General features: G+C 35.7%; 1 protein-coding gene across 1 annotated transcript in view; it reads left to right on the forward strand.

Moving 5' to 3' along the window:
• LOC110096091 overlaps positions 1-18608 on the forward strand; it is a 55094-nt gene that overhangs the window by 12186 nt on the left and 24300 nt on the right. Inside the window, exon 5 of the mRNA XM_020821861.2 lies at positions 1134-1231. Coding sequence (XP_020677520.2) covers positions 1134-1231 — 98 coding nt within the window. The remainder of the gene's footprint in view (positions 1-1133; positions 1232-18608) is intronic.

The raw sequence follows: 18608 nt of genomic DNA on the forward strand, positions 1-18608 counted from the left end.
ATATATATATATATATATATATATTCTTTTCAAAAATTTTTTTAAACTTGTGATACTATGTGCAATTCTTTAGCATTTTTATGTTACTACTCTATGCAAGTCTCTCCCTGGTTCATTGATTTGTTTTTACTTGTTACTCTATCCCCTTTTATTATTTCTTTGATCATTTGATAGTTGCCTTGGACTTCCATCTTCGCCCACATAACATTATTTCTTGTGCAAGCCAGTATTTCATACATTCTGATGAACTATATCTTCCCTTTTGGAGAAGAAAAAAATATTTTTATTTGCAAAAATAGTCTCATGCAATAGGTCGTCTAGGCATTTCTCAAATTCTTGTTCATGCTAGGGTTGAAGTTTTTTTTTTTTTTTTTTTTTTTTTTTTTGGGTTTTTGAAGTTTTTTTTTTTTTTTTTTTTAATTTGGGATTTTAAGTGTTATTGTTGCCATTCATCCATCTGTGCAACATGTGGATATGGAACAACTAACAGCTTCAACAGCGAATGGATAACAATGAATGGTTTCAACAGTCTTCTCGCCTCCAGTTATTGGCTGCTAGTGCTTGCATCCTCTTTTTCTGTACTGGGGCAAGAATCATTAAACCATATTTTAAGCTTAAACTGAAGTCAGCAATTCACATTTAATGCTCATATGGAGTGACTAATTTTGGCATACCATGAATCATACTGTTTCTTAGTTGTATTAGTTCCATCATGCGTGTTGAAACTTTGGGTAGACTGTTTTAAATGTGGTCATCAATCTTTCTGTCTTGTCACTGAATGTAAATGTCTCGTGGTATTTCTATTTAAATTCTCCATTTCTTCTGGGATCTCTCTTGGTCTAGTTTACAACATAATCTGAATGAAAAATATGCCTCACTCTCTTAGCTGGAGATTAGGCATAAAAGAGGTTTCCATTTCTTTCGAGAACTATCTTTTTTTTGTTTCAACATAATTAGGAAGGAAAGCATGCCTTTTCTCTTAGCTGTGGTTTTGGCATGGAATAACATTGCCAATTGTTTTTGTTCTAGTAACTTCTTTTTGGATGCCTACGTGGTAGTTTAATTTTTGTTTTGTGAGTTTGGAAATCTTCTATTCTATCATGCTTGTTTATGTGAAATTGATAACTTTGTAGGATATGTTGCATTTAAAAGAAGGAACACTTCTAGAAGGGTCCATTTGCAAAGTTTTCCCATTTGGAGCCCAAGTAAGGCTTGGCGAGACTAATAGAAGGTTAGTTATGTGAATTTGTTTATTCTTTATAGCTTGAAAAAAAAAATTTTAGTTCATACTGATGAAGTGTCATTATGGTTATTTAGAACTATAAAATTAAGGCAGTTTGAATATTTTTCATGAATGAATGCACACACTTCTACAAGCATACATCATCTGCTCGCATATCAACACCCACTCTTAAAGATATGCTTGCGCATACACACACATGAAGAAAAATGCATACATATGCAATCACACACCTTGACATGTTATACATATGTTCAATCCTTACAACAGAAAAAAAATATTTATTTTTCTACCAATTTTCAAAATATTTTGATCAGAAATCTTCGAAAATCACAATCAAGATTTTTGATCTTCATGCTTAGAACAGAACCATGTATTTATCCACAATTAGTGTATATTTGGTATTTGGCTATTGATTGAACTCATCTATTATTCTTATAGATGGAAGGCCAAGATAGTGAGATGCAATATAAATCAAGTTATTCAAACTAACTGAAAATTTAGATGCATGCTTGACTTTTCCCTTGACCGGGCTAGGACACCAACTGTTTTAGTAAACCATGAAGTGGTGTTAATGCCTTGATTGAATTATACAAGAAATACAGTAATAAGATAATCACTTCTTCTTTACCAAAGGATGAATGTCGTTCTCAACTGTGGGCTCCGAAAATTCGGCCCCAACCTCCGTCAGCTACTTTTTCTTCTTTGGGGGAATTTTAACGGAATTAAGTTCCAGGGTAAATTTTGGAAGGCAGATGATTTTGTAGATAAGACACTACCCAGAGATTCCACCCTCATTTTGCGAGGACTTTATGATCTGAGTTCTTGTTTCCTATAGGTGCAAGCCCCTATAGTTAATTACCCCTCCCAATCATGAGAGAGAACTTTCGATTAAGGCTAGTCGTCAATCAGATACGTATAAATACGTGTTATATGGCATATAGTAGCAGCACGGGCATTGGTTTTGGATTGAAAAGATTTGAGAATTTGAAGATTTGATATATTTGATATTTAAAATTTAAAATTTCATCATCTTTCACTTAAAGCAGATGGTGAGGGAATGGATGATGAACCCGATCAAGATCCCATGGTTTCGTCGTCCCTGGCCATCATGGTCCATGGTCTACTTAGTCAGAGGAGGTAGTCGACCAGACCTAATAGAAGGATCATTGTCGGCAACCATGGGTTGCTTCGTCCAAGGGTACCTTGTAGACCTGGTTGAGTGTTTGTCTAAGGGGATAAATTTGAATCCACCTTAGCTAATAGAGGGCTTAGTGCCATATCGATTATATCCTATTGATTCATATCTCAAAGATTTGATGCCACTAAGGAGCGTGTTGGCTCTGGTCATAACCGGTATTTCGTGGTGTCATTTGGCGGCAAAATCACTCGGTTCAGAGGGCCCCATGTAAAACCCGAAAACGACGTTAATAGGTCGTTGCACGCTTTTCAAAGCGCCGCGACGAGATTTAAGTGAAATTTTCAACTTTAACGGAATTTAACAAAAATAATTTTAGAAAATCCTACGCAAAATTCTGGTCGTTTTGGTATATAACACTTATACCTAATTTAGCATATTTTAGGAATTAAAAATGTTTGAAGCTTAAAAATACCAACTTTACCCCTAATCTTATAAATTGACAAATCTACTTAAGTGAGGGCACATGGGTAAATTTGCAAAGCCAATTCCTCTTAATAGACAACACCGACCCTTCTCCCCCTCTCATTTCACGCGTGAGGGGCGAACCGAGCAGAACGAACAAGGGGGCGGACGGCGGGCTTCGGCGACGTGCGTTCCGATGATGATCTTCCGTCGAAAGTTTTAGGTCAAATCGAAGAGGACGACGAGAGAAACACTCAGGTACGATTACTTTTGAACGAATCTTTCTCAATCTCTAGATTTTTGAGAATGAAATTTCTAGGGTTTTTCCTAAAAATGTTTTTCTTCCAAAATTTCTTTTAGGAATTGATAGGTAATGTTTAGAAAAGCATTTTAGCGATAGAAATGATATTTTTGGAGGAATTTTTAGAGATTTATAAATTATGGTTTTTGACCTAAAACTTAATTTCGTAAGACACCTATACGAAAATGATTTTTAAGGGTATTGGGAATGATTTTAATGTGGAAATTTTGATTTTAGATGAAAATATTATTTTCACTAATTTTCATGATTATTTTAATCCGAAAATTATAATATAATTATTAATATATGTTAAGGATCAATTTTGGAACAATGATTTGATGAAATTGACGGTTTATGGATTTCCGAAAATTTATATTTAATTAAATCCGAAAATTCATATTAATTTAATTAAATATTCATTGAGTGTTGTATGAAATGATTAAGGGGAAATGAAGATTTAGACTTAAGAATTTGATAATTAAAAATTATGACGTCTCTTTTGTAAATCTTTCTTAGGTTGTGATCTTTAAAGTGTATGGTGGAAGACTTGTGTCGAAACGACGTGTCGTACTTGGTTTGAGGTAGTTACTCACGTTTTTGATAAAAAATTCATGATTTTGTTCTGTTCTAGTATCTAATACAAATAATTGAAAAAGTTTCATATGACCTGAATTCATGACTTTTCATTTTTATGGCAATATGAATATTCAAGACTGCTATTTCATGAATTTAAAAAGCTTCAAAATGTGTTGAGAATAAATGTTTTATGTTTTGCATATAATTTTCATACTTGTTTTTCTATGTACATATGAATGAAAAATTGTATATATTAAATGAATGTGCATGCTGATGCGGAGTACCCAATGGTAAAGGAGGCTCGTAGAGCCAATGGTAAAGGAGGCTTGTAAAGCCAATGGTAAACGAGGCTCGTAGAACCAATGATAACGGAAATGGCCAAAATTGACTGAGTAACTGATCAGTACCAAATTATGGGCACATCCGAGACGGGTGTTACTAAAACATTATGCATAATATGGATTCCTATGTTCTTTTCAAATTATGAAAATTTATGTTTAAGGAAAAAGGTAAATGAAGCATATTATATTAATGAAAGAGGTTAAGAAAAGTATTCCTTTTTATGTACTGATACGAGATTATTCAAGGTTGACAATCCTTTCGTGTTTTTATACGAAACTGCTTTATTTTAGTTTTATGCAAATTTTTATTTAAAGACATGAACTACCTGCTGAGCGTTGGCTCATTCTACGTTTAAAAATGTTTTTCAGGAGAATTGATGGCTGCTCGACGATCTTATACATATCGTCGAAGAGGACCTCAGGATGAAAGGTTCCTTATTATGATTTCAATTTGAGTCTTTATTATGTACCTGTGTAGTTTGTGAGTTTAAGGTTTGAGTTTGAAGTTTATGTGATTATGAGAGTTTATGAAATTTGATGGTTTAAAAAGTTTTAGAAATTGTATGTGATGACTAGTTTGAAACATTCAATTTGATGTCTTTTAGTGGCTCTTTCTTTTAATGTTGGATGACATTTATGTTCATTATTAAATTTATAATGAATTTGTTTATTTTATATGCTCTTCCGTACTACCGATTGTTCCCGCCCCGTTATCAACGGGCTAGCCGGGCCGGTTCGTGACACCCCAGGTCATAATCATTTATCTTGCGGTGCCATTTGACGGCAAAATCGCCGGTCAGAGGACACGTACCACGTCTTTATTGGCAGAAGATTATTTGAGAATGTATCATAGTGATATTTTTAAGTAGACATTTAACTCTATGTGAGCTGAAGTTATATTTAAATTTGTCTACATCGACAAACTGTCATGGAGGGTGGATGAATTTTGCTTTTAAGTATTTGATAGGATTGAATTTCAATTTTAAACATCTTTGGATTTTTGTGATTTTTGAATTTTGGGTATTCAGGTGGCATTTTGAATTATTTGGAATGGATCCTTTCGGTTGAGATCTACATTCAGCACGACCATCATCGGGATGTTTGTGGTCATTTCCATTTAAAAATATTTACATTTTGTGAATAAACCTTGTCAACTCTGTCGAGCTATTGACAGAGGATCAGGTTTTGTAGGCTTTATGCCTTTGTTAGTGAATTTTTATTATTATAAGCTTTGAAGGTCTAATATGAATGCATTAAGACAAATATACCAGTCGCCACAACCGTATATTTATTTGATGGTTCGAATCCTGTGGACTCCTATTGATTTGGATAGAAGGATCCGGTTCGTACTTGAATTCACTTATTGACCTGCGCAACATCCCTAGACGTCACGTATGTACCAATAACACGCTCGTCGGGGCCCATGTGGATGTTTGAGGGCATTTTATAATTATTTGTTGAACCTTGTCAACTCCTATTTACCTGCTTAGGAGGATCATGTTCAAATTTATTGACCTGCGTAACATCTCTAGATGTCACATTTGTTTCTACAACATGCTCGCCGGGGCTCATGCGGGTTATGATTATATTTACCCCTTTAATGTACCTATGTGTGAACAAACTATGGTGCATGTGCGGGGGCATTTTAGAAATACGACAGATCTCCTACGATAACCCGTAGGAGCTTATGCTTATCGTAGCTCTTTAACATCTGCGTTGGTGGAATATCAGATGTTAGATCACTGCTCACCAAGAAACTTGCAAGCCTCATTAATGCTAGGGCGTTCCCTGGAAGCGATGTGTTGTATGACATGAATACTGTGACAAGTGTACAAGGGCCACTGCACCGGCGCTCGGGTGTAGTGTTAAATAAGCAAGAGTTCCCACATCAAGGACGGATGTGGGCAAAGAAGCTAGTACATAAAATTAAAATTAGGATATGAACGTGGAATATAGGTTCCCTTACAGGAAAATTAATGGAATAAATATATGTTATGATTCATAAGAAGATAAATATTTTGTGCATTCAGAAAACTAAATGGGTTGGAGAAAAGGCTAAGGAAATTGATAGTTTAAGATTTAAACTTTGGTATTCGGGTAGGAGTCGTACTAGAAATGGTGTAGGTGTTATTATAGATAAGAGTTTGAAGGATAATGTTATAAAAATTAATAGGATTGGAGATAGAATTATAGCTTTAAAGATTGTTATTGATGATAAGATTGTTAATATTATAAGTGCTTATGCTCCTCAAGTAGGTTTGGATATAAGTTCTAAATTAAAATTTTGGAATGACTTAAAAAAATTAATACAAAATATATACCTCTTGAAGAAAGAGTTTTTATTGGAGGATATTTAAATGGACATGTTGGTATTCTAGGATTAGATGGGGCATTTAAAGAATATTAACAAAAATATTTTTGTGAGTAAGATTTTAGATCTTAAGATTTTGTCTGTGCATGAGGATGCTAATATTATGTGGGAAAAAGTGGCTAGTGATATTAAGAATATTGCAAAAGATGTCCTTGGAGTATCAAAGGGAAAAGCTCCTAATAGTAAAAATAGTTGGTGGTGGAATCCTAATGTGCAAGAAAAAATTAAAAATAAGAAGCTTTGTTATAAAAATTGGTTTAATTTTAAAAATTCTGATAATTGGGAAATATATAAAGTGGCTCGTAAGGATGCTAAGAAAGCAATATGCGATGCAAAGGCATTAGCTTTTAGTGATTTATATAATAGATTAGATACTAAAGAGGGAGAAATATATATGTATAAGTTAGCCAAACAAAGAGATAGGAGTAGTAAGGATTTAGTTCAAGTGAAGTGTATTAAAGATGAAGATCAAAAAATACTTTTCTTAGAAGATGATATTCAACAAAGATGGATGAGATATTTTGCTAAACTTTTTAATGAAGTTTGTGATAATAAGATTGACTATAGTGACCTTAGCACTCTAGATGAAAATAAAGATTTATGTTTTTATCGGCGTATTAGTAAATCTGAAGTTAGAGAGGCTTTAAAGAAAATGAAGTGTGGAAAAGCTGTTGGACCTTATGATATTCCATTAGAGGTGTGGAAATGCTTAGGAGATGAAGGAATTTCATGGCTTACTAAACTTTTTAATACTATTTTGAAGACTAAGAAGATGCCAGATGAGTGGAGAATGAGTGTGTTAATTCCTATTTTTAAGAATAAAGGTGATGCACAAGATTGTGCGAATTATAGAGGTATTAAGTTAATGTGTCATACTTTAAAACTATGGGAGCGAGTTTTGGAGCATAGGTTGCGGCGTGATACTAATGTTTCTCAAAATCAATTTGGATTTATGCCGGGTAGGTCGACTATGGAAGCCATACATTTATTAAGAGGTTTGATGGAGAAATATAGAGAAAATAAGGAGGATCTACATATGATATTTATTGATTTAGAAAAAGCATATGATAAAGTTTCAAGAGAAGTGCTATGGAGAGTTCTTGAAAAGAAAGGAGTCAATAATGCTTATATTCAAATCATTAAAGATATGTATGCAGGAGCTATTACTTGTGTTCAAACATAAGGTGGTTTGACCAAGTATTTCCCTATTTCGGTTGGCTTACATCAAGGATCAGCCTTAAGCCCATATCTTTTTGCTTTAGTCATGGATGTTCTCACTAGACATTTGCAAGATGATGTACCTTGGTGTATGCTTTTTGCTGATGATATTCTTCTTGTTGATAAGACTAGAGAGGGAGTTGAAAGTAAACTTGAATTATGGAGGTCAACATTAGAGACTAAAGGTTATCGCTTGAGTAGATCTAAAACGGAATATATGAAGTGTAATTTTAGTAGTAATAGACCTAGTGAGGGGATTGTGACTTTGGGCGATCAAGTCATTAATAAGAGTACACGTTTTAAATATCTTGGATCTATTGCTCAGAGTGATGGTGAAATAGATGGAGATATTATCAGCAGAATTCAAGTTGGATGGTTGAAGTGGAGGAATGCATCGGGCTTGTTGTGTGATAGAAAAGTACCCCTCAAACTTAGGAAAAATTCTATAAGATGGTAGTGAGGCATGCAATGCTTTATGGTGCTGAATGTTGGCCATTAAAAGAGAAGCATAATACTAAGTGAAGTGTGGCAGAGATAAGGATGCTCAGGTGGATGAGTGGCTTTACCCTTAGAGATAGGATACGAAATGAGCATATACGTGAAAAGGTTGGAGTAGCTCTAGTAGAAGATAAGATTAGAGATAGTCGCCTTAGATGGATTGGTCATATAAAACGGCGGCCTTCCAATGATCTGGTTAGGAGAGTAGAGGTATTATATTTGACTTATGTTAAAAAGGTAGATGCAGATCTAAAAAGACTTGGTTAGAAATTATTAGGAATCACATTTCTTTATTATATTTAAACGAGAATTTGACCTTTAATAGGACACAATGGAGAAAAAAGGATTCATATAGCTGACCCCACGTAGTGGGATAAAGGCTTGATGTTGTTGTAATGTCTAGAACTTGGTTGGACCACGTCTCGTTAATAATTTGATCCGATTTTCTCTTCTTAGAACTTGTATGGGAATCAATAGACAATTTTCTAATTATGCCATCATCATTATTTTTTGTTGTAACCCGGACCATTTAGAAGGATCGTGCGAGGTATTTATCCCTAAAATATTTGTTGTCTGTATGACTCTTGTTGCTGCATATCCTGCATGATGACTTGAGAGTAAGTTGGCATATCTCCCACGACTCAAGCCATGTCATTCACAATCTTCTACCTCCTTATAAGCATAATATACTTGCAGGTTCTTTGTTCTTAAGGATGATTTACAACTAGCATGATGGCCTCGTATTTTAGATCTTCAATTGCAATAATATCATTTGTTGTGATCACCCCGACCATCATCACTTGCAAGTGTTTGAACCCACTTTCCCTCTTCTAGTGTTGCTTGCAAGTAACACTTTACTTGCAAATTCTTTATCTTCGATGATAATCTTCAATGAGCTTGATGTCATCATCATCAATTTTTTATTCCAACTAACATGACTCTCACAAGTGTTGCTGTCAAAACTCATGCCAATGTTCATGCTCAATTTTTTTAAGAATTCTTATTTGTTAGTGGCTTTTTGATATTTGTTGGCAGACCTTTGTATTGTTACTTGTGAGTTACCCATATTTGCAAACTCATGTTTCGAGATTTGCTCATTATAAATCCTTTGTAATTTTGCATCATCACTTGTGCGAGCATCTTCACATTCCTTGTTGATTGTTTCTTATGGATGAGTTCATGTCTAACATTGCAAGTTGATGCTCCAAAAGTCCTCATATCATGATTACATGACCAAATCATATTTTTTTTTTCACAAATTCCGCTTGCATATTTGTCAATGTCTTCATTCAAATTGAGATGCTTATTATTCCTTTACCATTGATTTTGTCATTCATAAGCTTATGATCTTCATTTTAAATATTAGACTTTAAGTCCAAGTTGGAATTTAAAATTATTTGTTCAATATTTGTCGAAGTTCAAGTCCAAATGAAGTCCCTTGTGGTTCATTCAAGTGCGAATCAGGTCCTCTGTAGTTCAAATCATACAAGTCACGGTTCACTTGAGTCAAATGGATTTAAGTTCAAGCTCATTTAAATTTTATTTTACTTAGATTCAAGCCTTTATTAGTCATTTGGAGCCCACAGATTTCTAGCGACTCCGTTGGGAGTTTATTTTTCGAAGGGGGAAGAAAATATAGAAGAAAATATCGTAGAATATATAGAAGAAGGAATGGAAGAAGTAAATGACACTATAAATATGAAATTCGTCTATATGGTATGACATACTCGTGCCATCGAGGAAATTTTCCATGACAATGGCGAAGATGATCACGATCAACAGTCACAAACTAGGCGTACACAACGGTGTCAGTGAGAGGTTACGCCTGCTGTCGACAGAGGTGGTCCCGCTGCAGAGGAAAGAGAAGTGGAAGATGAAGAGGATGACGAAAATCCTTTTCGTGATCGATGACGTCACGCCTGCTGATATACTACGGCAAATGGAACAACAAATAAGTGCTAAAGACAAAGATATCTCTCATTTGAATGAGAATATGACATAAATGATGATCCAAATGCCAGCGATGATGCAAATGATGCAGAGAACTGCAGCTGTCGGTTCCACGTCTGATCCTCTTGCTGATCCTCCAAATCTCCAAATACCTCAAGGCTCTGGAATACGAGGCATTTCTGAAAATGGCCATGAAGTTCACAATGTCATCTGCCAACCCACTCCACAGAATGTTGCCAACACCTCTGCGCCCGTGCAACTACACGGCTCGAAGGATTGATCATGAAAAAGATCAAGGCCATTATAGCTGTTGGCCAGGATGAAAAGCTAATGGACAAAGGTCGTCCATATCCCGTGGAATACGACCAAGTGGCATACCCGAAAGATATTCTGTCCCAAAATTTAATACCTTTAATGGTAATAAAAAAACCCTTGGCAGCACCTGACACAATTCAAGGCCACATGCGGAAATATTAGGGGCAATGATGCATTGCTCTTCCGACAATTCGTCAGCAGTTTGACAGAAACTATTTTTGAATGGTATGCGAAATTGCCAAATGACTCTGTAAAGACTTTTGAAGAGTTAGAAACCATGTTCATGAAAAGGTTCGCTAGTGAGATAAAAAAGATTACGATCGCTGATATTGTTTTGGACAAGAGAAAGATAGAGGAGTCAGTGTCGAAATATATCACTCGCTGGCGCAACCTGAGTATGAAATGTGAGTAGCAGCTTGAAAAAGAACACGCCGTACAGTTGGTAATGGGAAATATCGACGATAAGATGCAACCATTTTTATGCATGGCTATAATTAACATATTTCAGGATATGCTTGATAGGGTGGCCAAGTTTGAGAAGTTAAACTTATCGATATCAGAATGTCACTTTGATAAGCTCAAGAAAGTTATAGCCTTAGACACCGTGAAGAGTGAAACCTATTCTGCCTCTTCTCTCATGCCGAATAAGGGGAGGCAAGTGGCTTATAATATAGACAAAGGTAAGCAGCCAATGCAGTACGAAAAAAGTCGAAACAAGTCTACAATCCTAATCCTCAGTCAAAACTGATACTTGGGGGAAACGATAAGTCACAAACTTATCAGGGTGGTGGAGAACGCCCGAGGCAAGCAATGTGAACTGGTGATAGAACGTTCCCATCTCTCAAAGACAAGATGAATAAAGAATATTCATTCAAAAGAGAGAGCGTCGCCAAGTTATTTAGACAGGCATTAAAAGCAGGTCTAGAATTGTCAGTGTAGAAGGCCAGAGGAGTAAAAAAAAAAAATTGGCTACCCAAATTACTGCCCATATCACTGCGTGCTCGATCATCCCATTGAAGATTACTACATCTTCAAGGATTGGGTCGAAAAGAAATATCGTAAGGGAGAGCTCATATTGTCAGATAATGTGTTGATTAATCCCAGAAAAGAATCAACTCGGCTGGTTACGTCCTCTCCTATATCCACAGTTGAAAGAAGTGAAAAGAAACCAGTGCAAGAAGAGCAGTGGGAGACCGCGATCTCTAAGAAAACTATGAAAATGCTAAATTAACTTGAGGGTGTTTCAGATGTGATATGGAAGTCTCCCATGGAGCCGTTTATAGATCCCAAGGCACTGCATGTGGTGCGAGTTTCTACTTCTAAATAATTCCCCAACCAAACTGGCACGTTGAAGTTTGGAAGGGTGAAATCCTCCAAAAAGAAGACCAAATTGAAGAAGCTCACGGAGAAAAAAAAAACAGCAACCTAAAGGGTTATCGATAGTTTGAAGGAATACTACCAGACTGTGAGACGCCCTATATGGCTTGTTGATTTTATGCCCGAGTTCAAAGTTGAGGAGGAAAAAGACGCCGATGAAGATCCACTTGTAAAACTCGAAAGTAACAATCTTTAGCGTCACACGCATTTCGATGCGTCGCGATGAGATTAAGTAAATTTTGAAGTCATCAGAATTCGACGCAATAAATTTTATGAAATAGTACGCAAAATTTTGAACGAGTTAGTATAAAGAACCCATATTGAATTGCGTGTATTTTGGGAGTAAAAATTCATCGAAGTCTCAATATGATGGTTTTGCCCATGACTTCATTTAAGTATAAATAATATAAGGACATTTTGGACTTTGGGAAATTGATATGAGCCTTCCACTCTTAATAGGGGACCGAAATGTTTCGGTCCCCATTCCCTTCGTTCGTCCCGAACCAAACGAGAGAGGGAGAAGAGGTGCCGGTGAGGAGCGGTTCCGGCGGCCTTAGGGGCGGTTTCCGGCGGCAGTTTGCGAAGAGGATTGAAGGGAAATCATAAGGAAGGTTAAGGTATGTTGTTTACAAGAGCTTTCTCACTCTTTCATCGAGTTTTCTCTAAGGGGGGAAATATGGGGTTTTTTGGAAACTCAAAATCGCTTTAAGATATAGATAGTGGAGGTTTAGGGGATGTTTCTAAACACAAAAAGGGGACGGTTCCTTGAAAAATAAGGATTCTAAAATTCAGGGTTTTCTCCGATTTTCATTTTCTTTCAAAATAGCTTTGTAGAAAAGTTTCCTAAAGATGATATAGAGCTTTTTTATGAAGCTAGTTAATTTTTATGAAGAAAATTTTCATGTTCCAAAGTTTAGAGTTTTCCAAAACCATAAAAAACTTTTAAGAGTGTTGGTTCCTAATGAACTTAGAGAGGTTTGAAAATAAAGATTATACCTCAAGCACAAAATATTATTATTATTTTTTAATTTTAATTTAGGAAATTACGAAAATTTATTATATGTTAACTTAAGTTTTAGTGAAAGAGAGGGTTTGTATGCATGAGGTGAGCAAAGGATTTGAAGGAGATTTCCAAATGCTAGATTTACGATTAAGCCCCAATTTAGAGGAAGTAAAAAAAATGGTATTTATCTTAAATCGAGAAAAATGGTTGAGTAGAAAGTTTAAGCAAGGTGTATGGCTGAGTTATTTTTTCATAGATTATGGTTTTTAGAAGTTTAAGAGAGAACAAATTAATGTTTACACTTTATGTATATCCCTTATAGATATTGTTCGCGTAAAGGGAAGGGTTCATAAGGATTTTTGACGCATCACACCATGGTGAGGTAGGTAAAATGATTTTTTTTCAAATTTAAAAAGTTATCTAAATGCAAACATGTAGAAATGGTATTTCTCTTTATGCTATTTGAGTATCATTATGACTAGCATGTTTTTATATAGAAGTTCATGATCATATAATACAAAGCAAAGCTCTTATGCATTGTTAGAACCACATGTTTCTTTTATTTACAAGTATTACATATGCATTCTTCTACATGAAACATACATTTGAGCATATCTCTTTTATCGTGTAAGTAACAATATGTAATTGCATATGAGAACATATACATGAATGATATGCATAAGCCTCTTTTATGAATAAATAAGGAATATTGCGTGTGCATATTGATGCGGAAGTATTAATGGTAAATAGACTCTTTTGAACTAATGATAAAGGGGCTCTTATGAGCAAAATGGTAAAAAGGTTCGTTAGAATCAAATGATAAAGGTGACCAAATAATTATGTACTTGATCAGTATAAATGATACTTCCGAGACGGGTGATATATGTTAATTTGATATTATATCTTTATGTTATATGTATATGAGGCATCTAATGAGACATCTAATGAAGCATGAATGCTTAAGGAGAATAATTGCAAGTTTATGCGAAGAAACTTGAAAGTTGATTTAGAGGCATGTTTATGTTAGACAATATGTTATGATATGTTGAATGTTCATTTATTGAGAAGTAAAAGCATGTAATTCTTTCCTTCTCTAAATTTAATTGAATGCCTTTTTATCTATTGAGTTGCGACTCACCCTACTTAAGGGACACTTTTCAGGAGAACCCGATAAAAGATAATGGTGGATAGGCCACCTTTTACATACCGTCGTAGGGAGATGACGGGCGGCATATTCTTTCTTTTTGGTTTTTTATGTTTTGTGATAGAAGGACTAAAGATGAATTGTAAGGAAAGATTTTTGAACATCTTTTATGTTTTGGAAACTTTATATTTGAATTGATATGTTGATATATTGATGGATGAATATAAAGAAAAAAAAATTCTCTTGATTTTTATTTAGTGGCTCTTTCTTTATAATTTGGAGATGTTTTGTTTATTGTAATGTGAAGGTTTTTAATTTTTATAGTCCGTTCTCCGTTCCCGCCTCGCCTATGCGAGCTTATTGGGCTGGGTCGTGACACCACTCCCCGTGGAAACTTGTCGAGTTTTCTCGACGACTACGATAACTCTAAAACAAAATGAAAAAAGAAGCATCCTCTGGATCCTGTATGATGGTATCACCAATGGATTACAACGTCAAGGAGGATTTGTATTTTCCAGAAGATGATGAATCAGGGCTTGATATCGCTTTCACACATGGAGCAGGTGAACTTGGGCAATAGCTCTGGATTAGTAGATGAACCTCCAGATGAGACAATGATCGATTCTGAATGCAACATACCACTAAATGAGCCTGAGAAGGAAGAGATTGCCCAAGTGCATTTAAGAAGTGGTAAAACACTACCATCTTCACCGAAAAAAAGGATCCCTGATAAAGATAAAGGAAAGAGGATAGTCGTCAATGAAAATATCATACCTAAAAACCCTAGGAAAAAGGAGGCTTCTGCTAAAGGGATAGATTATAATATCCTATCATATTTGAGGAAAATTCCAGCACTGTTTAGCATATACGACACTTTGGTAATGTCCAAAGACCTTTGAGAAACCTTGATTCAGGCTCTCAGGGACTCCGAAAGATATGAGGTGTATTTTGCTGAGCATAATTTAACTGAGGTCTTACAAGCTCGGAATGAGCTAATCATTACTTTTGCTGAGGACGACATGATGATCGGAATGACAGACCATAATTGCCCTTTGTATGTTACAGCAGAGAGTGATGGGATGATAATCAGCCGATTTCTAATTGATCCCGGGTCCTCTATCAACCTTATGAGCTTGAAAGCACTGAGATCACTTTGTCTCGATGTGCAGCATCTCGAGTAAGACAAATTGATGGTGCACGACTTCAATGAGAAGGGGCAAAAGACTCTTGGATCATTCATACTCTCCTTTGTATTCAGGGAACTCCATACTGAGACAAAATTCCATGTAATTGATATAGACACCTCATTTAAGGCGCTACTAGGTCGCCCGTGATTGCACGATTATGGTATTGTCCCTTCAACACTATATCAGTATATGAAGTATATTAGGGATGGAGAGTATTTTAGAATCTCTGGTGATATTCATCCCTTTGCAGTTCATGAGGTAAAAATCTATGAAGATGCTAGGTACTTTATTCCCAAAGGATCAAAGCCGTCGAGTTCTCTCGAGAGTGAGGCAGCAAACCCAAAGGCTATAAGGCAGCCCAAACAAGAAAATGAGAAGAAGCAGACGGGAAGAAATAAGGCAACACCGACTCTTCCCAAAGCAGCGATCACTCCTAGATTAAAGAAACATGTGCCTCATTTAGGGAGTGACACGGATGAAAGATGTCATCGTCCCTGCTAAATCTCAGGAAATATGCCAATCAATAGCTAGAGGGAAAAAGAAAGAAAAATATTCAAATGATGATTATGACTACGAGTCTATCTACATGAATAATGTGTAATAGGTATTAAAGAGAATAGAAAATCTATCAATTCCAGATAATAAATGTGTAGTCACGCGTATTCCCCCGCAACATTTTAAGGAAATCATCCCTTGAGATGTGCATAATGTTGAGGAACTCATAATATTCTATGTGCCTCTTTGAAGAAATAGGGGAAAATCGGGAACCCTGTTTTACAAACCTAGAGAGTGCGGAGATGAAGAAAATCGAGTCTGACTCCACATGCCCATCGAACGTAGGAAGTTAATGCCTATGAGAATGCTAAGATTCACTACTAGAAATATCAAAGAGGATGTTACAAAAGCAGGCCAGAATTTGCACTCTTGTATGCTTTATATGTTATAATGTCATATCCGCGCCATATCCGTATCCCGTATTTTTAAGAATTGACGTGTCCTGTATCCGTATTGTGTCATATATGTGTCGCCGTATCCGTATCAGTGCAATATAGTTCCCTACACAAGGAAAACAAGCAAAATACATAAAACAATAGTAATAATAATGAGAAAAAATTCTAAAAAAAGAGAAAAAGAGGGGGAAGCTACTAAAAAAAATCGTGAACCAACTCACAACAAACGTGATATGCTCTAGACGCGTAACACATTTGTTGGTGGGCATTTGTTGACCCCTACAACCAGCCCAGGAATCTTAAATTTGATAAGAAGGATTTAGTTCGAATGTGGATTGCATTGGATTTTGTTATGCACTGGTTGAAGAAACAATCAAATGAGGAACATCAAGCTCCTGTTAACGGAGCTGATTTGTACAAAAACATTTCCCTTCTATCTATAGTGGGGCATGGCGGTATGGGAAAGATGACTCTCTTGCAACATGGTTATGAAGATGAAATGACAGAGGAATCTGATCTTAAAATGTGTGTTTGTGTTTTCACAAACTTTGATAAAAAAAAGAGAAAGAGCCATTGCAGATATGTTGGAATCTCTTAAAAAGGATAAGCCTAATTTGGATTCACTTGATGCACTTAAAAGAAAACTTAAGGAAGAGGTGATATCCAAAAGGTTCTTACTGGTCCTCGATTACATTCGAGGTGAGGAGGAACGACATAATAGTAAATGGGAAAATGTTCTTGCCCCTTCGTCTTATGGGAGTTTGGGAAGTAAAATTTGGTGACAACTCGATTAGATTCTTATTTGGACTCAGCTGCATTGATAATTGCAAAAAAAAAAAATTGAAAAGAAGAAATAAAAATTGACATTACAAGGCTTAGATGAGGATGAATGTTTACAGTTCTTCAATATCCATGCATTTGCTGATGTAGAGAACCTTGATTATCATAAAAGTTAAGATTTAATACATGACAGATTACTAAAAAGCTTTCAGGGTCTCCATTAGCAGTAAAGTTCATGGGCTGTATTCTGAATTGTAATTTGGATGAAATGCAGTTGAGAAAAGTTTTAAATTGTGATACTAGAATTATAAAACTAGGTTAAAATGATATCATGCCCGTCTTAAGATTGAGCTATGTCTGCCTCCCACAACCTCTATAAAGTTTCTTTACATTTTGTTGCATATTCCCACAAGATCAGGAATTTGATAAAGATGATTTAGTCCGAATGTGGATCGTATTGGGTTTCATTCCGCCATCTTCTAATAAAAGAAAGACTATGGAGGATACAATAAAAGAAAGACTATGGAGGATACTGGAAAAAGATGCATGATTTATCACTCTAACTGGCACAATCTGTTTCGGCACAAGAATGCTTTAGAATTGAGGATAAAAATGAGTTGTCTTTTAGAATTCCCGAAACTATTCGACACTTGGTTATTAATACTGATAATCTATAAGTGGTCAAAAAGATTGAGAAATTTAAAAGAATTTTGCATTCGCTCCACTTAACTTGTAGCAAAGACAAGCAAGATTTTGATTGATAAAATTCTTTAGATATTGAGAAGCATCCGCTTATTGTGCATAAATAATCAGTAGTTAACAATGATACTTGAGGCAGTTGGATGTTTAAGACATCTTTGACATTTGAAGATTGCTAAGATTCATGAGCAATCTTTATCACTTGATGTTTATAATATATAATGAAGGATGTTTGTGTAGTCACAATGATTTCTTACCAAAGGATTTAAATAATCTTTTTAGTCCATGTTACTTGAAATTGCCTTGGAATGTCATTGATACGATGCATGGGATCGAAAAGCTAAAATTTCTTCAAGTTAAGAATCAATCTTCATCAAAATATGAAGGATGCCGAGGAGGCTTGCAGTGCCAAATTATATGCCGAGAGGTGGAATTTCACTAATTCACTGGAAACTTCGATTTTGCTAAGAACGTGCTCGATAACCTTCAGCTACCAAAATGTCTTAGAGCTCTGAGCATAAAGATATGACACTACCCAGAGATTTTGCCCTCATTTTGCAAGGACTTTATGATATGAGTTCTGGTTTCCTATAGGTGCAAGCTACTATAGTTAATTACCCCTCCCGATAACGAGAGAGAACTTTTGATTAAGGCTAGTGGTCGATTAGATACATTGTATCCGTGGATATATAGTATTAGACGTATAGTAGCAGCATGATTTTAATATTTGAAATTTGAAAAGTTTGATATTTAAAATTTGGAAATTTCACCATCTTGCACTTAAAGCGGGTGGCGGGGGGAGTGATGATGGACCCGACCAAGATCCCATGGTTCTATCGTCCCTGACCATCATGGTCCTTTGCCTACTTAGTCAGAGGAGGTAGTCGACCCAACCTGACGGAAGGATCCTTGTCGGCAGCCATGGGTTGCTTCGCCCAAGGGTACCTTGTAAACCTCGGGTGATATTTGCTTAAGGGGACAAATTTGAATCCACCTTAGCTAATAGAGAGCTTTGTGCCCTATCGATCATATCATATTAATTCATATCTCAAGTA

This window comes from Dendrobium catenatum, unplaced genomic scaffold (genome assembly GCF_001605985.2).
Source record: "Dendrobium catenatum unplaced genomic scaffold, ASM160598v2 fragScaff_scaffold_1056, whole genome shotgun sequence".
NCBI lineage: Eukaryota > Viridiplantae > Streptophyta > Magnoliopsida > Asparagales > Orchidaceae > Dendrobium > Dendrobium catenatum.